Here is a 25,642-nt window from a genome sequence, read left to right on the forward strand (position 1 = left end):
AGGGGTGGGAGGGCGGTATGGCCTAGAAGGTTTCATATGGTCATACCAATTTAACTAAACATCCTATGAGTAATGAGTGCTACTTTCGCAACCCGAGGCCCAATTTTCAATCGCACCTAAGTATCGTGTTAAAAGATACCGTAGGGTCTTTCAAAACTTTGATCTGTAAAGATAAGCTAGATGCTACGATTAACCACCACTTCGCAGCTCATACGCGAGGTCTTTTGTTACTTAGAACCCGACAAAGAGTTTCGTTGGTACAGTCCTGCCCTCAAGTAGTCAATTGATAAATAACGCCGCCATAGCTGAGACATTGTAGCAAGTTCCTTTGACGTTGATGTTGGCAAATGAAGAGCTTTTTCGGTAGACCTATCTATACAAATGGCATGCTGCACTGCCGAGAATAAGTGCTCTTACATTTTTTAACGGGAACGAGGACGAACTATCCGGTCTTTAGTTCTTGGAAGAGAACCAGTAGTGGAATGGAGATATTTTGATTTATATATCTCAGCTTCAAAGAGCTAGAGTGTAAAAAAGCCAGGCAGCTGCAATTTGTCTCTCTGCAACGTACCAATAAATCATTCTTCCCCAAGAGAATTGTCATTACCCTCCGTAAGTCGCTGCATTATTGAACGCTTTCGTATACATACATATTTTAAGGAGTTCAGCTTGGATGTCTTTATTTTGGGCTTGATGGTAGTTTGCTCCTTCTGATCTCATTTAAAAGACATACATATTCTGAAAATTATAAGGTAATCTACACATTTTTAACTGTGTTTCAGAAGAGCGTGAATCTATTTGAGAAACGTGCAAATGTACAAATTGCAAGATAAGCTAGGCCTTAGTCGACTAGGAGCATCAGCGAGTTTTTCATTGCATCACGCCCTTACACTTGATTGGCAGACCTTATGACAAATTGAAATATTACTTCTGCAAACACTCAAATGGAAAATTTGCACAACTTTGTTTTGTACACCCAAAAAACAAGTTAGTAAACAAAGTTGTGGAAATTTTCCATTTTAGTGTTTGCAGAAGAGATATTTCATTTTGCTCTATTTATCTAAAAAAAATTCAAGGAATTTATGCATATTCCAGAGAAATGAAATGAGCTCAGCTTTAACAAAACACTTGCTTTATTAATTGTTTGTTTATATATGTATCCGCAGGGTTGAATTGTGTTATTAATTTGAAATGTACACAGCTGTACTATTGTTGAATAAATACAGAAAAGTATAATGAATACACTTAATTAGCTTTATCTGTTTCCAAACTGCGATAAGCACACAGTGATAAACAAACGAAAGAATATACTGGGTTTCTTAAAACGGCGAGATCCAATACTCTTCTGAGAAATTTATCTTTTGAAATGTTCTTGAAATAGTTCCGAAAACAATGAACAGATTCGGCTATAGTTAAAAAATATTCGACAGCAGTCAGTCCGATATGATTCCCGAAACATTTTACTTTAGGACTTTTTCGACACTTTTTAAGTATAAAATACACCGAAATTACTTTCTTGGACGCTACTTGTAAACGTTCAAGTTTAAAAGCATTTTCCGTTCGATAATTAATGTATCCTCGGGAGAAAAATGTACCCTAAATGGGATTATTCTTGAATAATCATTCATGATTCATATTTCGAAACGCTTTTTATGTTTGTTTGTTTAATGGTGTGTTCAATTTATATTTATTACTAGCCTTTACCCGCGGCCCCGTCCGCAAGGAGAAAATGAAATATGTGGGCTATTCACGTTAGCCTGCTTATAAAGTTATCTGTTTAAAATTTTTTTTCTGTCTAATGCATTTTATTTTTGTAATTGAGTAAAAAAAAGAACTTTATGAGCTGATAACCTGATAGGATCCCAAAATGATAACGAAATTATCCAGAAAAAGCCACGAAATGACCCCGACGCTATTGCGGACGGATCCCGAAAACCATCCAGAAACGCCCCGGAAGTGTTTCCAAAAGTTCCCGAAGTAGTCCCAAAAAAAACCGAAATGACAACGACACGATTCTAGACTTATCCAGATAACCACACAGAAATGATGCCTGAAGGGTACCAAATTGATCCCGAAATAGTCCCGAAAAAGTTCCGAAATTACCCTGACGGGCTCCCGGACGGATCTCAGAAACCATCCAGGAAATATCCAGGAAGGGTCCCTAAATTATCCCGACTAACTCCAGAAAAAGTTCCGAAATGGCTCCGAGGGGATCCACGATGGATAGCGAAAACCATACAGAAATGATTCCGGAAGGATTCCAAAATGATCCCGAAATAGTCCGGAATTGACCCAGATGGGATCCCGCACAGATCCAGAAATGATCCCGGAAGGGTGCAAAAACTATCCCGGAAAAGTAACAAAAAATCCCGAAATGGCTCCTACGGCATCCGGGACGGATCCAGAAATGATCTAGGAAGGGTCCCCAAATGATCCCAAAATGGTCCCGAAATGACCCTGATGGATCCGGCAAACCATCAAGAAATTATGCCGAAAGGGTCCCAAAATGATCCCGAAATAATACAGAAAAAGTCACGAAACGACCCCTAGAGGATCCCCAAATGATCCCGTATTAGCCCCGAAAAGGTCCCGAAATAACCCCTACGGGATCCCGGACAAATCCCGAAAACCATCCAGAAATGATGCCGGAAGGAATCCCAAATGATTCCGTAAAAGTCCCGCATTGATTCCGACGGGATCCCGAACGGATACCGAAAATCATCCAGAAGTGACGCCGGAAAGGTCCTCAAATGATCACCTAATAGTCCCGAAATGACCCTTAAGGGGTCATGGACGGATCCCATAAAACATCCAGAAATGATCCCGATATATTCCCGAAGAAGTCCCGAAATGACCCTGACGGGATCTCGAACGCACCCCTAAATGACCCTGACGGGATCCCGGACAGATCCCGAAATCCATCCAGAAATGATCTTGGGAAGGTCCCAAAATTATCCCGAAATAGTCTCGGAAAAGTTCAGAAATTATCCTGACGGGTTCCCGGACGAATCCTGAAAGCCATCTCTAAATGATCCCGAAAAAGTCCCGAAATGACCCTGACTGGACCCCGAAAGAATCCCGAAAACTATCCAGAAATGATGCCGGAAATGTCCTCAAATGATCACCTAATAGTTCCGAAAAGACCGTGACGGGATCCCGAACGGATCCCGACAAATATCTAGAAATGATGCCGAAAGGGCCCGCAAATGATCCCGTATTAGTCGAGAAAAAGTCCCGAAATGAACCCGACGGGATGCCGGACGAATCCCAAAAACCAGCCAGAAATGATGCCGGAAGGGACACCAAATGATCCCGAAAAAGTCCCGCAATAATTCCGACGGGATCCTGAGCGGATACCGAAAACCATCCAGAAGTGATGCCGAAAAGGTCCTCAAATGATCACCGAATAGTCCCAAAATGACCCTGACGGCATCCCGGACAGATCCCGAAATCTATCCAGAAAAGATCTTTGGAGGGTCCCAAAATTATCCCGAAATAGTCTGGGAAAAGTCCAGAAATTACCCTGACGGATACCGGACGAATCCTGAAAACCAATCTTAAATGATGCCGAAAAAGTCCCGAAATGACCCTGAAGGGACCCGGAAAGGATCCCGAAATCTAACCAGAAATGATGCCGGAAAGGTCCTCAAATGATCTCCCAATAGTTCCGAAAAGACCCTGACAGGATCCCGAACGGATCCCGACAACTATCCAGAAATGATACCGAAAGGGCCCGCAAATGATCCCGTATTAGTCGAGAAAAAGTCCCGAAATGACCCCGACGGGATGCCGGACGAATCCCAAAAACCATCCAGAAATGATTTTGGAAGGGACCCCAATGATCCCGAAAAAGTCCCGCAATTATTCCGACGGGAATCTGAACGGATACCGAAAACCATCCAGAAGTGATACCGGAACGGTCCTCAAATGCTCACCTAATAGTCCCAAAATGACCCTGAGGGCATCCCGGACAAATCCCGAAATCCATCCAGAAATGATCTTGGGAAGGTCCCAAAATGATCCCGAAATAGTCTCGGAAAAGTTCAGAAATTACCCTGACGGGTTCCCGGACGAATCCTGAAAGCCATCCTTAAATGATCCCGAAAAAGCCCCGAAATGACCCTGACGGGATCCCGAAAGGATTCCAAAAACTATCCAGAAATGATGCCGGTAAGGTACTCAAATGACCCCCTAATAGTTCCGAAATGACCGTGACGGGATCCCGAACGGATCCCGACAACTATCCAGAAATTATGCCGAAAGGGTCCGCAAATGATCCCGTATTAGTCGAGAAAAAGTCCCGAAATGACCCCGACGGGATCCCGGACGAATCCCAAAAACCATCCAGAAATGATGCCGGTAGGTATCCCAAATGATCCCGAAATAATCCCGAAATGACCTCGTCGGCATCCCGGACGGATACCGAAAATTATCCAGAAATGATGCCGGAAAGATCCACAAATGATCCCCTAATAGTCCCGAAATTACCCTGATGGGATCCCGGACGGATCCCGAAAACCATCCAGAAATGATGCCGGAAGAGCCCCCAAATGATCCCGAAAAAGTCTCCAAATGACCCCGACGATATCCCGGACGGATCCCGAAAACCATCCAGAAATGATGCCGGAAGAGCCCCCAAATGATCCCGAAAAAGTCCCCAAATGACCCCGACGAGATCCCGCACGGATCCCGAAAACCATCCAGAAATGATGCCGGAAGAGCCCCAAATGATCCCGAAAAAGTCCCCAAATGACCCCGACATACTCCAGAAAAGGTTCCGAAATGGCTCCGAGGGAATCAACGGCGGATCGCGAAAACCATACAGAAATGATTCCGGAAGGATCCCAAAATGATCCCGAAATAGTCCGGAAATGACCCAGATGGGATCCCGCACAGATCCAGAAATGATCCCGGAAGGGTCCAAAAACTATCCCGGAAAAGTAACAAAAAATCCCGAAATGGCTCCTACGGCATCCCGGACGGATCCAGAAATGATCTCGGAAGGGTCCCCAAATGATCCCAAAATGGTCCCGAAATGACCCTGATGGATCCGGCAAACCATCAAGAAATTATGCCGGAAGGGTCCCCAAATCATCCCGAAATAAAACAGAAAAAGTCACGAAACGACCCCTAGAGGATCCCCAAATGATCCCGTATTAGCCCCAAAAAAGTCCCAAAATGACCCTGACGGGATCCCGAAAGGATTCCGAAAACAATACAGAAATGATGCCGGAAAGGTCCTCAAATGATCCCCTAATAGTCCCGAAATGACCGTGACGGGATCCCGACAACTATCCAGAAATGATGCCGAAAGGGTCCGCAAATGATCCCGTATTAGTCGAAAAAAGTCCCGAAAGGCCCACGACGGGATCCCGGACGAATCCCAAAAACCATCCAGAAATGATGCCGGTAGGTATCCCAAATGATCCCGAAATAGTCCCGAAATGACCTCGTCGGCATCCCGGACGGATCCCGAAAATTATCCAGAAATGATGCCGGAAAGGTTCCCAAATGATCCCCTAATAGTCCCGAAATTACCCTAATGGGATCCCGGACGGATCCCGAAAACCATCCAGAAATGATGCCGAAAGGGTTCCCAAATGATCCCGTATTAGTCGCGAAAAAGTCCCGAAATGACCCCGACGGGATCCCGGACGGATCCCGAAAACCATCCAGAAATGATGCCGAAAGGGTTCCCAAATGATCCCGTATTAGTCGCGAAAAAGTCCCGAAATGACCCCGACGGGATCCCGGACGGATCCCGAAAACCATCCAGAAATGATGCCGGATGAGCCCCAAAATGATCCCGAAAAAGTCCCCAAATGACCCCGACGAGATCCCGGACGGATCCCGAAAACCATCCAGAAATAATGCCGGGAGAGCCCCCAAATGACCCCGACGATATCCCGTACGGATCCCGAAAACCATCCAGAAATGATGCCGGAAGAGCCCTCAAATGATCCCGAAAAAGTCCCCATATGACTCTGACGAGATCCCGCACGGATCCCGAAAACCATCCAGAAATGATGCCGGAAGAGCCCTCAAATGATCCCGAAAAAGTCCCCATATGACTCCGACGAGATCCCGCACGGATCCCGAAAACCATCCAGAAATGATGCCGGAAGGGTCCCCAAATGATCGCGAAATAGTCCCGAAATGATTCCGGAATAGTCCCGAAAATGTTCCAAAATAACCCCGACGGGATCCCGGACGGATCCCGTAAACTATACAGAAATGATCCCGGAAGGGTCCCAAAATGATCCCGAAATAGTCCCGAAAAAGTCCCGAAATTACCCCGGCGTAATCCCGGACCGAGCCCGAAAACCATCCAGAAATGATCCCGGAAGGGTCTCGATATGACCCTTACGGGATTACAAATAAGGTGAAGCTAATTATAAAACCATGTTAATAAGGCAGCAGGCGCATTGGAGCGAATAAAAAGTTAGATAGAAACATACAGGTAAAGCTAATAAAAGCGTGCTAATAAAAACAATTGATGGAGGGCGGATGGCGGGAGTAGAGGAGAGGACCACTGATCGTTCCTCCAAAATTGTCTAGATCTCGTTCTGTATGTACCAGATACCAAAAACTATTGATTTAGAAGAAAATTTAGATTGAGTTATAACAATTTATGGATTTTACACCAGAGGGGGTGATAAAGGGGGGCGGGCGGAGGGTGTCACTGCTTACTTTGTAAGCCCTCGACTTATTTGACCCCTTGAGTCTGTGATATTGGTGAAGGCCAGTATACGTAAAGTTATAATGTGTAAAAATTATGAAAAATAATTTCTCGAAGGGTCGTGGGACCCCCACCCCTCTTTCCATGTTCGAAAAAAATTTCGCTAGTAGACTACTGTCTGTGTCCCAAATTTCATCAAAATCCGTGTAGCCATTCTGGCGTGATTCAGTCGCAAAGACGAAAATATATAATAATTAAATTATAACTGTCCCTAGGGGGCGGGGACCACGCCCCTTTTGAAAAATATATAGCTAGTAGATCCTTCTAGACTATTGGCTATATGTGTGCAAAATTTCATCCAAATCGGTCCAGCCGTTCTTGCGTTATTGAGTCACAAAGACAAACGTCTGGACAAACATCCAAACATCCAAACATCCAAACATCCAAACATCCAAACATCCAAACATCCAAACATCTAAACATCCAAACATCCAAACATCCAAACATCTTAACATCCAAACTTTCCCATTTATAATATATATTAGATTAGATTTAAGAATTCATGAGCTTAATACCAGCTTATAATAATTGAGTATTCAATTATTATGTTTTTCTAAGAGAAACTGAAAAGAAATAAGGAAACATTTACTGGCATATTGCGATGGTACCATTTCGAAAACCGCCACATAGTCATTATCAGTCAATTTCGTAATGTTATCAAAGGTTTTACCGAGATTCGAACTGGGAATCACTTTCTTTCTTTCTTTTCAGTTTCTCTTAGGAAAACATAATAATTTAATATTCAATTATTATAAGCCGGTGTTAAGCTCGTGAACTTTTACATATGAAACGCTTGTTATTAATATTTGATATCATTGTAAAATTGAGCTTTAAATGTTTTAGAGTAATATTTGACTGGTTTTCATAGTCATTTTTTGATCATAGTCGTGAACATATTTCAATCGTTTTGGTAGAGATTTTTGAATGCGATTATCATGCATTTATTCTTCATATCTCATTCAAAATAAGATACTATATAATAATCTTATTTCATCAGGAAAAGAAAGCATGCGGAAGTGAGCTATTTGAACCAAAATTAATTCGCAAACAAACTTGACCGATACACATCTGCGACTACAACATCCCACATCAGCTATAACCGTCAACATTTTAATACACGATAAGGTACTGGATGTTGAAGCCGTATACAGGTATGTCAAGAGAGTGTGAAATACCTGGCGCTCAAATATTTCACAACCCTTACATTGTTCAACCATTATATATTTTCTGGGAAGCCGAAGTTGGCGAAATTTTTGGGGAAATTTACATTATTTCTTGTCTTGAAGAATATCTTTTGTATAATAATAAAATTTTTATATATTTTTTCTGAACTTCATGATTGAACGATAAGATAGCCCATAAAATTAATTACGGTGTATTTTATACCTAAAATGTGTCGAAAAAGTCTTAAAGTAAAATATTTCAGAAATCATATCGGCAGAACTGCTACCGACTATTTTTTTAACTATAGCCGAATCTGTTGATTGTTTTCGGAACTATTTAAGGACATTTCAAAAGATAAGTTTTCCAGGGAGGTATTGGACCTCGCCGTTTTAAGAAACCCAGTATATTCTTTCTTTTGTTTATCACTGTTTGCTTATCGCTGTTTGAAAACAGATAAAGCTAATTAAGTGTACTCATTATACTTTTCTGTATTTATTCAACAAAAATACAGTCATTGTACACATTTCAAATTAATAACACAATACAACTCTGCGAATACATATATAAACAAACAATTACTAGGAAATTTTCTTTTGAAAAACTAAAGCACGTGTTTTGATAAAACTGAGCTCAATTGATTTCTCTGGAATATGCATAAATTCCTTGAATTTTTTTTATATAAATAGAGCAAAATCTTTTGGTTCAACTAATTAAAAAAAATGTCCTTTGTATAGCTTTAACATAAATAAGAAATATTCCTGAAATCTATAAGAAAGAGTGTTTGCTTATTTTTTGTTCACAAGACTCAATTAGATATAGTACTTTATACTTAACAAGCAAGGAAGGTTAAGTTCGGGTGTAACCGAACATTACATACTCAGTTGAGAGCTATGGTGACAACATAAGGGAAAAAAACCATGTAGGAAAATGAACCCAGGGAAACCCTGGAATGTGTTTGTACGACATGTGTATCAAATGAAAGGCAGGGGGTGGGCCATGGTTCCATAGGTGGACGCCGTTTCGAAATATCGCCATAAAGGTGGACCAGGGGTGACTCTAGAATGCGTTTGTACAATATGGGTATCAAACGAAAGGTGTTAATGAGTATTTTAAAAGGGAGTGGGCCTTAGTTCTATAGGTGGACGCCTTTTCGAGGTATCGCAATAAAGGTGGGGGTGACTCTAGACTTTGTTTGTACGATATGGGTATCAAATGAAAGGTGTTGAAGAGTATTTTTAAAAGGGAGCGGGCCTTCGTTCTATAGGTTTAGGGTGACTCTAGAATGTGTTTGTACGATATTGGTATCAAATTAAAGGTATTAATGAGAGTTCTAAAAGGGAGTGGTGGCAGTTGTATATGTGAAGGCGTTTTCCAGATATCGACCAAAATATGAACCAGGGTGACCCAGAACATCATCTGTTGGATACCGCTAATTTATTTATATATGTAATACCTGCCAAGATTTCAAGGGTTTTTTATTTCGCCCTGCAGAACTTTTTCATTTTCTTCTACTTAATATGGTAAGTGTCACAACCATTTTATAAAGTTTTTTCTAAAGTTATATTTCGCGTCAAAAAACCAATCCAATTACCATGTTTCTTCCCTTTTTTCGTATTTGGTATAGAATTATGGCATTTTTTCATTTTTCGTAATTTTCGATATCGAAAAAGTGGGCGTGGTCATAGTCGGATTTCGTTCATTTTTTATACCAAGATAAAGTGCGTTCAGATAAGTACGTGAACTAAGTTCAGTAAAGATATATCGATTTTTGCTCAAGTTATCGTGTTAGCGGCCGAGCGGAAGGACAGACGGACGACTGTGTATAAAAACTGGGCGTGGCTTCAACCGATTTCGCCCATTTTCACAGAAAACAGTTAGCGTCATAAACTCTATGCTCCTACCAAATTTCAAAAGGATTGGTAAATTTTTGTTCGACTTATGGCATTAAAAGTGTCCTAGACAAATTAAATGAAAAATGGCGGGGCCACTCCCATTTTGAAATTTTCTTTTATTTTTGTATTTTGTTGCACCATATCATTACTGGAGTAGATTGTTGACATAATTTACTTATATACTGTAAACATATTAAATTTTACTTAATTTTTTTTTTTTTTTAAAGTCGGCGTGGTCCTTCTCCGATTTTTCTCATTTTTATTAAGCGTACATATAGTGATAGGAGTAATGTTCCTGCCAAATTTCATAATGATATCTTCAACGACTGCCACATTACAGCTTGAAAATTTTACTAATTTTCTATTCTGCGTCATAAGTTCAACTCACCTACCAAATTTCATCGCTTTATCTGTCTTTGGTAATGAATTATTGCAGTTTTTCGGTTTTTCGAAATTTTCGATATCGAAAAAGTGGGCGTGGTTATAGTCCGATATCGTTCATTTTAAATAGCGATCTGAGATGAGTGCTTAGGAACCTACATACCAAATTTCATCAAGATACCTCAAAATTTACTCAAGTTATCGTGTTAACGGACCGACGGACGGACGGACGGACATGGCTCAATCAAATTTTTTTTCGATCCTGATGATTTTGATATATGGAAGTCTATATTTATCTCGATTCCTTTACACCTGTACAACCAACCGTTATCCAATCAAACTTAATATACTCTGTGAGCTCTGCTCAACTGAGTATAAAAAGTAGTGCAAAAGGTCTTAAGCTAAAATGAATTCAAGCATTCATTTCGCGATCCTCGCTCTCGTGCTAAGCTGCAATTTGATATATACAAATGCGCAATTTCGCGTTAGAAATGGCGTAGATGTAGATATTGAGCTGACCCCACATACGGTAGCAATTTTTCATAACTATTGTTATGTTTGCGCCGGTACCTTAGTCAATGAGAATTCGGTGGTAACGCTTGGACATTGCTTTGAAAGTCGAGAGATGACGGATATCATTCTTCTAGCTGGTGTAACATTTTTAAGTGATTTATACACAAAGAGAGGGCAAAAACGCAACGTGCGTGAAGTGCATAATGGTCCCAACCATAATCCTAGAACATTTTACATGGATATAGCTGTAGCTAAAGTGGATGAACTTTTTATTCCGACTACTAGAGTACAATCAATACCTCTTTGTCAGCAAACATTAGGACCGGGCTTAGCTCTGCAAATTAGTGGTTGGGGTTCGGTAAGTACAGCAATACTGAAACCTAACAATCATCTCAAAACTACTGAATCGCCTATATTAGACAAAACGAGCTGCCAGGATATTTTCCGGAGAAAACGGAGTCCGCGAATTTTACCAGAAACACTTATATGTGCTGGATATAATGGAAATGATCCGTGTTTTGGAGATTCTAGAGCAGTGGCATTGTGAGAGGACACCTTTGTGCAGTGGTACAGAGTGTTTGTAAGTTAGGATGCCTTCTGAGTCTATTTACAGATGTAACACATCCAAAGGTTAAAGCCTTTTTAATATCCGTGACGTAGTTATAGTAATTGAAAGGTATTTTTATAAATTAACAATTGAGTGAAATATCACCCTAACTCGACTGATCCCAGAATTTCGAATTATTTTGAGATATGGCGTTTTCCAAATAGCAGTTGAGATAGTGATATTGTTTTCTTGTATCATGTACAAATAAATTTTAATGATTGCGAGTAAATAAATATTTTTGATTGTATGCAACAAAAGTTTGTGTATTTGAGATAGAAAGAAAATTGCGAAATAGCTACCAACTTTATGGAAATAATTGTAATCATTTTTTGAAGCCATAGAATAACGCTTTAGTCGTAACGATACTATGGCCAACCATATGGTTTAACGCCATATCCATAATCTATACATTTTTGCGTTGGCGAGTTTATTCACATTTTGGAGATTTTATTTTACTATGGATTCCAAGTTCGATTCGAGCTCAAGGCCAGAACAATAATTTTTACACTCAGTTCAGCAGAGCTCACAGAGTATATTAACTTTGATTGGATAACGGTTGGTTGTACAGGTATAAAGGAATCGAGATAGATATAGACTTCCATATATCAAAATCCTCAGTATCGAAAAAAAATTTTATTAAGCCATGTCCGTCCGTCCGTTAACACGATAACTTGAGTAAATTTGGAAGTATCTTGATGAAATTTGGTATGTAGGTTCCTGGGAACTTATCTCAGATCGCAATTTAAAATGAACAAATCGGACCATTACCACGCCCACTTTTTCGATATCGAAAATTTCGAAAAACACAAAAAGTGCGATAATTCAATACTAAAGACGGCTAAAGCGATGAAATTTGGTAGGTGAGTTGAACTTATAACGCAGAATAGAAAATTAGTAAAATTTTGGACAATGGGCGTGGCACCGCCCACTTTTGAAAGAAGGTAATTTAAAAGTTTTGCAAGATGTAATTTGGCAGTCGTTGAAGATATCACGATGAAATTTGGCAGGAACGTTACTCCTATTACTATATATATGCTTAATAAAAATTAGCAAAATCGGAGAACGACTCGCCCACTTTTAAAAAAAATTTTTTTTAAAGTCAAATTTTAACAAAAAATTTAATATCTTTACAGTATATAAGTAAATTATGTCAACATTCAACTCCAGTAATGATATGGTGCATCAAAATACAAAAATAAAAGAAAATTTCAAAATGGGAGTGGCTCCGCCCTTTTTCATTTAATTTGTCTAGGATAATTTTAATGCCATAAGTCGAACAAAAATGTACCACTCCTTGTGAAATTTGGTAGGGTCTTAGATTCTAGGACGATAACTATTTTCTGTGAAAAAGGGCGAAATCGGTTGAAGCCACGCCCAGTTTTTATACACAGTTGACCGTCACGATAAATTGAGCAAAAATCGATATATCTTTACTAAACTCAGTCCACGTACTTATCTGAACTCACTTTGTATTGGTATAACAAATGGCCGAAATCCCACTATGACCACGCCCACTTTTTCGATATTGAAAACTACGAAAAATGAAAAAAATGCCATAATTCTATACCAAATACGAAAAAAGGGATGAAACGTGGTAATTGGATTGGTTTATTGACGCAAAATTTATCTTTAGCAAAAAACTTTCTAAAATGGGTGTGACACCTACCATATTAAGTAGAAGAAAATGAAAAGGTTCTGCAGGGCGAAATCAAAAGCGCTTGGAATCTTGGCGGGAATACTGTTCGTGGTATTACATATATAAATAAATTAGCGGTATCCAACAGATGATGTTCTGGGTCACCCTGGTCCACATTTTGGTCGATATCTCGAAAACGCCTTCACATATACAACTAAGGGCCACTCCCTTTTAAAACCCTCATTAATACCTTTAATTTGATACCCATATCGTACAAAAAAATTTTAGTCGCACCCCTGGTCCACCATTATAGCAATATCTCGAAAAGGCGTCCACCCATAGAACGAAGGCCCGCTCCCTTTTAAAATACTTACTAACACCTTTCATTTGTTACCCATATTGTACAAACGCATTCTAGAGTCAGCCCTGGTCCACCTTTATGGCGATATCCTTAAATGGCGTCCACCTATAGAACTATGGCCCACTCCCTTTTAAAATACTCATTAGCATCTTTCGTTTGATACTCATATCGTAGAAACAAATTCTAGAGTCACCCTTGGTCCACATTTATGGCGATATCTCGAAAAGGCGTCCACCAATAGAACTAAGGCCCACTCCCTTTTAAAATACTCAGTAACACCTTTCATTTGATACCCATATCGTACAAACAAATTCTAAAGTCACCCCTGGTCCACCTTTACGGCGATATCTCGAAAAGGCGTCCACCTATAGAACTAAGGCCTACTCCCTTTTAAAATACTCATTAGCACCTTTCGTTTGATACCCATATCGTAGAAACAAATTCTAGAGTCAGCCCTGGTCCACCTTTATGGCGATATCCTTAAATGGCGTCCACCTATAGAACTATGGCCCACTCCCTTTTAAAATACTCATTAGCATCTTTCGTTTGATACCCATATCGTACAAACAAATTCTAGAGTCAGCCCTGGTCCACCTTTACGGCGATATCCTTAAATGGCGGCCACCTATAGAACTATGGCCCACTCCCTCTTAAAATACTCTTTAATACCTTCCATTTGATACACATGTCATACAAACACATTCCAGGGTTACCCTAGTTTTATTTTCCTACATGGTGACTTTCCCTTATTTTGTCTCCATAGCTCTCAACTGAGTATGTAATGTTCGGTTACACCCGAACTTAGCCTTCCTTACTTGTTATGATAGTTGTTGTTTTTTTTATAATTTTTCTATAACTGAAATATTGCGTTTTATTTTTGGAATAGAGCATAGAAGATTTTTGAGTATCTTAATATCGTATCGTAATATGATTAGAGAATTTTAAATAACAAAATCACGCGATTTTTTATTCCAAATTTTGGCCTGCGGCAATTTTTTTTGATTTTCGGAATTTATTCGAAAAATATCTTAGGCCCGTTTTGTAAATTGCGAGCTCTATTATGCCACCGTGAATGTGTGAGTCGCACTCACTCACATTCACATTCACCCATTCACCCAGAAGTTCGTATTTTATAACTTCTTACGTATTCGCGTTTGTACTCTTACGTAGTCACTACGTATTCACAGCGACTGTCAAACCCAATACGTAGCCAGTATAACCACTTTTTACTTTTATTACTTTGGAAAACTTTGCAGTGCACTTTTTTCGGAACAGCATCGTTTTAACGAGCTGGCAATATTGCAATATTGCACACCTGACAATTGTAAATAAATGAAAACAGTGTAACGCAATAATATTGATTGTTTGTTAATAATTTTAAGTGCAGTGTTTATATATACTTTATGCTGAATAAGAAGCTCGGTTTATATACTATGCAATACTCATTGAAATTCACTTTTTGTGAACATGGAAAAATAAATTTATAAAAAAACTAACAAACATATTACTGACCTTGTGACTGGCGTGGTGCCATTTAAAAAGCAAAATTATATCTCTAAAAAAAAAAAACATCCTGATTCAAGAATACTACTGGAATCACAAAATACTTGGAACACAACCATTAAATCTTGCCGTGTATTAACGTATAGTTGCTTGGTCTTTTGCATAACTATAGTATATGAGGCAGAAGCCACAGCTGCGGGCAACAAACGTCATTTTGGGAATAGTAATCGTGGTGATATAAAGAAAATGATACCTAGATGAAGACAGGAAAATATTATGCAATAACTTAGATAACCTTTGGAATTATTTTTATATTAATTTCCTTTGAAGTATTTTCAAATGAAATCCTTTATATCTATTTATGAACAATTTTTTATCATACACATAACTTTTATAACATTTTATTATTTCATTTCACAGGAACTTGGCACACCCAATGAACGCATTTGGCCTGGTTACAAGGAATTACCTGCCGTCCGTAATATGCTGATTTAGAATTCACAATTCGCTGACTACCCAGTTTCCAATATACGAAAACGTTTCGCAGAAAAAACCACCGACATTGGCATTAAATGGCTACAGGGGCTCCTTACTTATGATCCCAAGAAAAGACTGACCACCGATACGGCATTAAAACACAGCTACTTCAGCGAAATACCGCTACCCACGAACCGTCCATGTTTCCCACATGGCGGGCAAAAAGTGAATTGGATGCACGCAAAGCGCTGACCTCATCGCCCAAACCGCCTTCAGGAGGCTCACAATTCAAACAGTTGAGACGCGATGAAATTATTGTTAGTAATAGTAATGGTGCCGCTGGTACTGGTGGTGGTAGCAACAACGCATCTGCTTCCAGCAATAGTAAAGTTATGTCTGGTATTATAACTGGAAATAAGAAGACCGCTATGAATACCGGATTTGTGCTGAGTGCAGGATTATTTTTGAAGAAATAAATTAATAAATTTATAAAAATAGTTTCGGATGACTTAAAAAAATATTTATTGTGCAAAATAATTTTGAAAGATTTTTTCTTTGTTGAATAATCTCTGAAATTTGTTTAAAACTTGAAATTCAAATAATTATTATTTTGGGTGTTTGCTTAAATCAAGGAAAATCCACACCAGCTGGTGGCAAAGCGAATTCAACAAATTCGCCGTGCAGAAGAATGCCAAGTTAAAAAGAAAATTTTAGTTGACTTCGATTAACTGACATATTAAAGTACAAGGCGCTGTATGGAGCATAAGCAATCAGCTGTTGGGATAACAACACCTAGTACTGAATTAAATAGAAAACATTTAATGTATTTAGAGCTGGGAAACAAAACAACTAAGACGTCACTAGATTGACTGCCCAGGGCAAAGATAGGCCAAACTCATTAATCTAAGCAGGGATAACCTAAGAACTCTTACTGGGTACTCTACGTGACACTGCGGTCTACGATATCGCCTATGTAAGTAAGTGAAATCTATGATATACTCAAATTTGTCATTTCTGTGAGCTGGAGCATGAAACGTCGGTTAACACGCTCTGGCAAGGCAGAGACTCTCCCATCTAGCTGGTGTGACTCTTAATCCCTATGTGATATACAAAATTAGGTTGAAAGGTCATGCACAAAGGTCGCAGGCCTAATAATAATGTATTTATAGCATGAAAAAAAAATGTATGCACTACATAGACATTTTCGAATATATTACGTAGGTGCAATACCTTTAATTCGAATATTAATAGCTGCATATTTGTTTACTGTTAACTTATTTGTTCAATACTCTGAGCATTCCCATCTTCGCTGTCAATACTTAATTTTACCACTTTTAGCAATGTGAATTCCTTTTCTGATTAAATACAAGATTTTGATTTTACTTTAATTATTAAACGTACATATGTATTAATATATAATTAAGTTATATATATTTTAATCAAAAAACACACATATTTGTTTTAATATATTCCTCATAACCAAAATGGAAACCATTACAATCGAAAATTGTTAAATTTATATACGCCAGAGCGTATGATAACATATCGCCGGAAGTCCCGTGTACGCCATTGCATAGTTCATTCCTCCACGTTGATACGTTGATTTTGGAATTATACCGTTTATGGAATCTTTCAATAAAAAAATGTGGCTTATAGAGGCTCACATTATTCAATTACAATATTTAATTTTCAAACATATATATATATATATATTAGAGCCGGTCGAATTGTATGGATGGATCTTTTTTCCATCAGAAGTATAGCAAAAACGTAATCTACAGATTATTCTAAGAAAAATTGTTGAATACACCATAGCTGTAAGTCCGATTTTTGCAAAATAGATATTTTGGCATATGAATGTAGGGTTTGGTCAAAAAATCTTCATATCTTCTGAAATTATAGGAAAAATATCATATTGGGCTTACTTTAAAGATATTTTACGCACATTGCAGAATCTGTATTAATATAGTGTTTTTGAATTTGAATTGAAATTAGTAGAGATATCAGGCTTAGAATACGAGAAATTATCCTAAAATGAACTTTTAACTACTTTATTATCATTTCTAACAAATTTGTTATGGAAAATTTTTCTTTTTTCGAATTCGTTTTAGTAGGAAAAAATATTCAAAAAAAAAAAAAAAAACAAAAAACCTATATTTTCAAGTAATAAGCAAAAAAACACAATTTTTATAAGTTTAATGTGATTTATTTAAAAATTTATTTTTTTTACTTAGAATTGACCATTTTAACGTATTTTTCAAAATAAAAGTAACGTTATGTTGTTATTTTTTAAAATCTTTTTTGCTCTCCATTCGTGGTTGTTTTTCACGACTTTCTGCTGTAACAGCCATATCACCTTCACGTTTTTATACTCAGCTGAGCAGAGCTCACGGAGTATATTAACTGTACAGTACGGCATAAACTAGTCGATATAGATATAGACTTCTATATATCAAAATGATCTGGGCGAAAAAAGAAATTCCTTTAGCCATGTCCGCCATCCGTCCGTAAACACGATAACTTGAGTAAATTTTGAGGTATGTTGATACAATTTGGTACGTAGGTTCCTGGGCACCCGTCTCAGACCGCTATTTAAAATGAACGAAATCGGACCATAACCACGCCCACTTTTTTGATATCGAAAATTTCGAAAAACCGAAAAAGTGCGATAATTCATTACCAAAGACGGATAAAGCGATGAAACTTGGTAGGTGCGTTGACCTTACGACGCAAAATGGAAAATTAGAAAAATTTTGGACAAGGGGGGTGGCATCACCCACTTTTAAAAGAAGGTAATTTCAAAGTTTTGCAAGCTGTAATTTGGCAGTCGTAGGAGATATCACGATGAAATTTGGCAGGAACGTTACTCCTATTACTATATGTGTGCTGGGGAAAAATTAGCAAAATTGGATTACGAACACGTCCACTTTAAAAAAAAAAATTTTTTTTTTAGTCAAATTTTAACAAAAAATTGAATATCATTACATTATATTAGTAAATTATATCAACATTCAACTCCAGTAATGATATGGTGCAACAAAATACAAAACTAAAAGAAAATTTCAAAATGGGCGTGGCTCCGCCCTTTTTCATTTACTTCGTCTAAAATACTTTTAATGCCATAAATCGAACAAAAATTTACCAATCCTTTTGAAATTTGGTAGGGTCGTAGATTTTGTGACGCTAACTGTTTTCTAATAAAATGGGCGAAATCGGTTGAAGCCACGCCCAGTTTTTATACACAGTCGTCCGTCTGTCCTTCCGCTCGGCCGTTAACACGATAACTTGAGCAAAAATCGACATATCTTTACTAAACTTAGTTCACGTACTTATTTGAACTCACTTTATATTGGAATAAAAAATGGCGAATCCGACTATGAGAACGCCCACTTTTTCAATATCGAAAATTACGAAAATTACGAAAAATGAAAAAATGCCATAATTCTATTCGAAATATGAAAAAAGAGACGAAACATGGTAATTGGATTGGTTAAATGACGTAAAATATAATTTTAGAAAAAACTTTGTAAAATGGGTGTTACACCTATCATATGAAGTAGAAGAAAATGACAAAAGTTCTGCAGGGCGTAATCAAACGCGCTTCGAATCTTGGCAGGAATACTGTTCCTTGTATTACATATATAAATAAATTAGCGTTACCCGACAGATGATGTCACGCTGGTCCACATTTTGGTCGATATCTCGAAAACGCCTAAACATATACAACTAAGGGCCACTCCCTTTTAAAATCCTCATTAACACCTTTCATTTGATACCCATATCGTACAAACACATTCTAGAGTCACCCCTGGTCCACCTTTATGGCGATGTCTCGAAAAGGCGTCCACCTATAGCACTAAGGCCCACTTCCTTTTAAAATACTCATTAACACCTTTCATTTGATGCCCATATCGTACAACACATATTCTAGAGTCACCCCTGGTCCACCTTTATGGCGATATTTCGAAAAGGCGTCAACCTATAGCACTAAGGCCCACTCCCTTTTAAAATACTCCTTAACACCTTTCATTTGATACCCATATCGTACAACACATATTCTAGAGTCACCCCTGGTCCACCTTTATGGCGATATCCTGAAATAGCGTTCACCTATAGAACTATGGCCCACTCCCTTTTAAATATACTTTAATACCTTCCATTTGAAACCCATGTCATACAAACACATTCCAGGGTTACCCTAGGTTAATTTTGCTAAATGGTGATTTTCCCTTATTTTGTTTCCAAAGCTCCAGCTGAGTATGTAATGTTCGGTTACACCCGAACTTAGCCTTCCTTACTTGTTTTCTATTACATGTTTGGAAACAGATGCTAACAACTGTACGTATCTTTCTGTTCCTTGTATATGCATTGGAATATTGGATCATCTAGTGTTGGCTCATCATAATCTAAGAATTGTACCAAGTGATCGTATGGAACATTTTTGTGAATGCCGGTTCAGATAGTAAACTATCGTCATTCGGATCAATCATATCAGTATATTCTAAAGCATTAAAATTTATATTATATTTTTTGTAAACTCTGAGTTTGGTTGGATCAAGTATTTTTTCTCGATAGTATAACATTTTTATCATAGCTCTATCACGTATGGCTTTTCTATCATCAAATGACGTTGCTAATAAAATGTTTTCTGGATGAGCGTAATATGAATTATTTTGGATTACACCATCTACAATATTAAGTAAAATCGTTTCCAACGAATAAACTTTGATAAAAGTACACTGCCGTATAAAACAGTATTTTACATTGAAATACATTGGCACATAAATTATAATAATATAAACTGCTAAAGTTTTCAAAATTTTCCGATGGCGTATTAGTTATTGTATATAAACGTAATACCCTGCTTGCATTGGTTAGCCATCGAGAATGTACAGTAATAAATAAAATAAAATGTAATAGTATATTTAGTATGTGTACGTACTTCAGGTTTCTATCTACTTGCTTTTAAACTACTTTGCTCCGCCATCATTGTTTGGCATTCCACGCTGATTCCATAGATAATAATCTTTATATCAAACGATGTAGTGGGATTGGTTAATGATGATTGACGCTACTTGTATCTTCGTATACAAACTTTATTACAAATACAAAATATGTTTTAAAACGCTTGTGGGTAGATAATGATAAGCTAAACTTTTTAAATAATTTCATTAATTAACTACGATTGGTGATTAGCAATGAAATTTGCCTAATTAATTAATTCATTCATTCAATACATTACGCCTAAACATTTTACAGTCTAGTGTTCCACTAATTTCTCCATAGTGATACTTCTTCAATTGATATTCCAATTGAATACCTAAAGATATCAACTTAAGCTTTGTAACCGGTAAAATAATGTCTAAAGAAAACACTTGAAATTTGCACACGTCACTACGCGATAATACCAAATATTTAAAAATGTATATCACGGTGACGGAAGCCCAGCGATTGCAGTGCGAATGCGTTTTTAAGAAAGTTATGAACGCTGACAATCTGTCGAGAGGGGAAGAGAGGTTGCTCCTTAAGATCGACAGCGGAGGCTACTCACACGCGTTCCCAATTTATGTCACCGTTTAATAAAAATCGTACACGCTTACAAAATAACCTTAAACTTATTTAAATAGTACAGTTTTGTTAGAGAATAAGTTACTGTTTGTCCCAGTTTGACCTGCGAACCTATTTTATATGTTCTAACATATACATACGCAAATCTGTTATTGTACTTCCTCACCAATTAGCTCTAAAAATTAGTGTACCTGAAACTATCTTGACCATGGAAAAACAGTGCAGTGAACTCTAATGAGCTGAAATGGGCGCAATCAGACACCAAATAAGTTAATTAAACCGGAGCGGAATCCCAAAAGTAATGATTAAATAAAGCAAAAGGGAAAAGGCGAAAGGAAAAGGCAAAGAATATGCAAAGAAACTGAAAGAAAAGAGGAGGAGGAATAAAATGCAGAAATGATGATAGTGTAGAAAATGATAACTAGCAGAGCCACAAATGAGCCAGCGGCCGACTTCCGAACCGAATCCTTCAGTTTCAGAATAGAAATCGTAACCGAGCCTGCAGCAAAGTGTCAACTGAAAAAGGAACCGAACCTTTCACTTCCGCGAGAAAAACCGGAACTAAAACCGTACCTGAAACCAAAGCTGTGACCGAAAACGGTACCGAAGCAAGACTGTAAATGCACTGAATCCGATACTTAGATCGGAACCAAAATCGGATGAAAACCGAAACCGGAAATGCTTAGGAACAGAAACTGCCAATGGAAGCAGAGCCGAGACCAGAACCGAAACCGGAAACGCAATACGACCGAACGGAAACTGGCACAGGAATAGGAAGCGAGAAAGGATCTAACAACGCGCACAGAAAACAAACCAGGAACCGAACCCTAAATCGGCACTGGAGCCGAGAGCAGAACTGATATTGGGCCGAAAACCTAAACAGAAATTACTAACGGCACCGAAACTGATGCCAGAACTGAAAGCAGAACCAAAACCGGACAGAATATCGGAACCGTCAAAGAAACTAACATTACTATTTTAAAATAAGACAAAAAACTTAAAAATCGAAACTTCTGGTTTTAAAATAACCGCAAAAAGTTTAAAAGCTCAAACATAGACTTCAGCTTTAAAAAAAACCAAATATTTAAATAGTTATAAATCTACACTACTGACCTTTAAACAAAACCAAAAAGTTCAGATGTGATGGCTATGTTTCAGAGCACTTCGACTCAAGACCTACAGGCATACGGCACAGTTTTGTTTTTAAATACAAAGTTGAAATTGAAACTCATTTCCCAAAACAGTTATTATTAAAATTTTACAACTAATTTGGTTTGATCAAATAGGCAGTATAAAAAAGTTTCAGATTAAAACTCGAACTTTTAAACGTGTAGTTGGTTCATAACCACCATATGATGTTTCGGTTTTGCCTTGTCGATATAGTGTCCCTGCAGTCTAATAAACTAGTTGTATACTAGATGAGTTCTTGTTTGCCAAAAATCCTCCTTTAGTTAAAGTTTTGTCTTTTTTCCACGTTAGCAGCATGTATTTTCAGCCCGCGATGTCCTTCGAAATATCAATTGCCGGTTTCGCCATCAGCATCATACCTGTTGACAAACTAGTTTTTGTTGTAACAATGAAGACACTCCCGAAGGTTTTTGAGAGTGCTATCGATGTTGCTTTGTCGGCTATAGATCCTGTACGTTTTGATAATAAGTACCTTTAGGATACAAGTCCGACCATTTCGGGGCCGATTTAATATTACCGCATTGAACTTTCTAGGCCATACCGCCACCAACGTCTAGCTTCATGAGCAGCTTGGGGTAGCTAGAGCTTCGGCTGTTAAAGAAACAGGTTTCGCCACAGATATGTGAGGTTGCGTTGGAGTATCTGCAAATTGGGCTGGTCAAATAACGTCCAATATTTCCATGATGTTATTGTGCCACATCTTGAACAGGATGGCCGTGCAATTGTTCGGTGACATTGCTAGGTTTTGTGAGAAAAAAACAGATAGACCGGGAAGACTATCATTCATTTTGGTAACTAATGTATCCCTTAATGCGCCAGCGCATTCTGCCATTAACATGCAGTCGGTATAGGAAATAATGTAGCTCCCTCTTGTGGCGTACCCAACTGATTTCTCCTAGATTTTCAAGTTTCGTTTCTAAATTGTACCGACTCCTACCAGACGCTCCGATAACTTGTGATAAACCTATTTCGACGACGAGGAAGTGGTGAGCCTTCCATGTGCGAAGCGCTTTTAATAAGACATAAGGTTTTAACAGTGTTAAGCGCGGTGGTGGTGCTATGCAGTTTACATAAGCCATGCTGATCACTGGGTTTTACCAAAACTTGCATTTAAATTAAGAAAGCGGAACGGTATTATATTGGCAGATACGACTCATCGTCCTTAACTGGGTTTCCAGGCTTTGGTAGTGGAATTATCCTTCAGCGGTAAAAAGAAAATATGCGTGAAGCATAGCTATTCCATTTGGGTTATTTTATTTAGAAAGCTTGGCCTTTTTAATGGCTCTTCAATCACTGTGTAAGTAACGATGAGGTCATGCGGCAACGCATCATGCTTGTGTTATATGTGCTTTGATTTGTAAGACGTCTCGCCTTGATGTATGCATCACAAAAACTCTATTTAATGAATTTGAATGTTTACTGACTACTTTGGCCCTTAACTGCAGGTATCTGCTGCTCTACCAAGCTGCATAAAAACGTAATTTTTGACAAACATTTTATTATACAAGTGTGTCTTTATGCTCCAAACTGACATAAATTTAATGCTTTAGGAAAAGCAATGGTCAAAACCGCCATTTAATGACTATGATGAGCATATGCATACGCTTAGAGCATTTGATAGCTTAAGGTGAAGCTGTTTATATTACAGTTATTTATAAATATTATGTTTTCAACCAGTTCAAATATATGTGACGACAATCTGATTAGCTATGACATTTGACCATAACTCAATGCGTTCATATGGCATTTATAGGCGCTTCACTAATCAAGTGCAATAATTGTGCTAGATAATAAATTTAAAACAATATTTGTATTCAAACGAGATATATCAAAATGCAAAAATGCGATGAAATATAAAAATAAACCCAAGTGTAATGGAGCAGCAAAAATCTACGATTCAGTAGTAAATGAGCGGTTGAAAGAGTAAAATGGTGCGATAGACGTGGCGTATACGTAATATCGTGTGCTTTTTATTGAAAAAAAAAAAAAAATTATAATAATTCGATTATTACCAAATAAGTTATATTTAAATAATAAATACTGTTGCAAAAATGCATCATATCCGTGGTGATAATTTACTTATAAAACTATTAATGTTAATGCTAATGTTCAGTCATCAATTGGCTTATGGCCGCCCGCAAGACCTTGAAGATTTACTGCCAGTATTACGCAATGGACGTTATGTGCCCCAATTGTATGGAGCTGATCGTGGTAAATATGTGCCTGATGATAGCGGTACATATCATCATGTACATTTACCCTATGAAGGTGGTTATGGTGATCGTGGTTTAGCTTATGTGCATATTGAACCAAAACGTGGACCCACTGGTCTTGGTGGCTTAAGTTTGGGACCAAAGGATCATTTACGTTTCTCAGTGGATTTCAATTTTAATAATAATGGTTGGCAAATCGTACAATTGGAATATATAAATGATGATGATGAGAAACAGCGTTATGACTACAAATATGAGAGGCAATTGTGGCCTGTAGAAGAGGGTAAGGGGAATCTCTAAAAGTGTGACTTTTTAAAAGCTACAGAATTTCGTTAAATTTGTGTGCTTTTACTATTTTGTGTACTATTATAAGTTCCGACTGCAGTTGATGAATCCGACAGAAGTAATGCAACGAGTGAACCTGTGGCTCAGCCAGTAGGGCAAGCAGCACCACAAACAACGGTGGATCAAACGCCAAGTACGAAGGTGCGCGTGTCAGGCGAATATCAAGACGATTATTACAATGTTGCCTATAAAAGTGATAATAATACGAATGCAATAAGTGTAAGCAATAGAAATGGCGATTGCTTTTTATCGCGTATATTTATTTATCTCTCTTTCTTTTTTCTTTTATTCAACAGGCCAATGTACAAGAAAAAATAGGCGTTGTGCTTGATTATATACAAAAAAGTATTTTGCCTACGCTCTCGTAAATTAAAATTATTTGCATTTCACGTATACTAATACAATACAGACTTCTCATAACTATGTACCTTGTACGTTCTAAACAATGAACAATGAATGTGCACATAAACATATTTATATAATTAAATTTTAATATTTACAACTCGACTGCTGAGTGGAATATCAACCTATCTCGGCTGCCACTTCGGAAAAATTCCTATCTCAATATTTGTTTTAAAGTCCTATCTCAGATTTTTTCATAAACATTCCATATCTTCGTTTCGTCCATTCTATCGTTTTTTAAAAGTCTTTTTATTTTCTCAATATGGCGTTATCGAAGAGTATGCCGATACAGGGTATATCAGCAGTCGAAATACTCTAATCAATAAATCAATTTTGAAAATGTTTTTGTGAGTTTTTTGCGTTTTCTTTCGGAGAATCAAAGTCTGGTCTAAAATGTAGTTTTTTTCAAATTCTAGCTCGGAGATCATTAGCAGTTGGAAAAGTTAGTTTGGAAAGATTGGAAAAGTTACTCATATCTTTGAAAAGAAAATACTTAAGCTCGTGATGGGTATTCTGTTAAGTATTCTGTGAACTGTTAACGATGCTGATGGTGCTTTGTCGGATATCAACCCGGTATCAAATACCATTGAGATATTAGCTTGAGCATCTCGTGAAATTATTCAATATGACTATATTGAACTTTCAAGGCCAAA

The 25,642-nt window shown here is 37.7% G+C and overlaps 2 protein-coding genes across 5 annotated transcripts in view; both read left to right on the forward strand.

The window, feature by feature from the left end:
- The window catches only part of LOC137247043 (serine/threonine-protein kinase PITSLRE-like), a 47,009-nt gene extending 30,988 nt beyond the window's left edge, over positions 1-16,021 (forward strand). For 3 of the 4 annotated variants that reach the window (XM_067778114.1, XM_067778112.1, XM_067778115.1), the window contains exon 2: positions 15,217-16,021. In XM_067778114.1, the coding sequence (XP_067634215.1) occupies positions 15,474-15,749 (276 nt within the window). In that variant the 5' untranslated portion in view covers positions 15,217-15,473 and the 3' untranslated portion in view covers positions 15,750-16,021. Of the gene's footprint in view, positions 1-14,329; positions 14,618-15,216 lie in introns of those variants that run through there. The other variant, XM_067778113.1, reaches the window with a different exon arrangement.
- Positions 16,022-23,847: 7,826 nt separating this feature from the next.
- Positions 23,848-25,333, forward strand: LOC137247046 (uncharacterized). Its single transcript, XM_067778116.1, has 3 exons — positions 23,848-24,525; positions 24,616-24,806; positions 24,884-25,333. Exons 1-3 carry the CDS (start codon positions 24,081-24,083, stop codon positions 24,953-24,955), a joined length of 708 nt encoding a protein of 235 aa, XP_067634217.1. The 5' UTR covers positions 23,848-24,080; the 3' UTR covers positions 24,956-25,333.
- Positions 25,334-25,642: the final 309 nt, after the last annotated feature.

The sequence above is a fragment of the Eurosta solidaginis genome, chromosome 3 (assembly GCF_040869045.1).
Source record: "Eurosta solidaginis isolate ZX-2024a chromosome 3, ASM4086904v1, whole genome shotgun sequence".
NCBI classification, from domain to species: domain Eukaryota; kingdom Metazoa; phylum Arthropoda; class Insecta; order Diptera; family Tephritidae; genus Eurosta; species Eurosta solidaginis.

Bases quoted from the DNA above. Each gene is read 5' to 3' on its own strand.
- LOC137247046 (XM_067778116.1), top strand. From the start codon at position 24,081: ATGCATCATATCCGTGGTGATAATTTACTTATAAAACTATTAATGTTA. The intron at 24,526-24,615 runs GTAAGGGGAATC...TACTATTATAAG, and splicing joins ATTGTGGCCTGTAGAAGAGG to TTCCGACTGCAGTTGATGAA. The intron at 24,807-24,883 runs GTAAGCAATAGA...TTTATTCAACAG, and splicing joins ATAATACGAATGCAATAAGT to GCCAATGTACAAGAAAAAAT.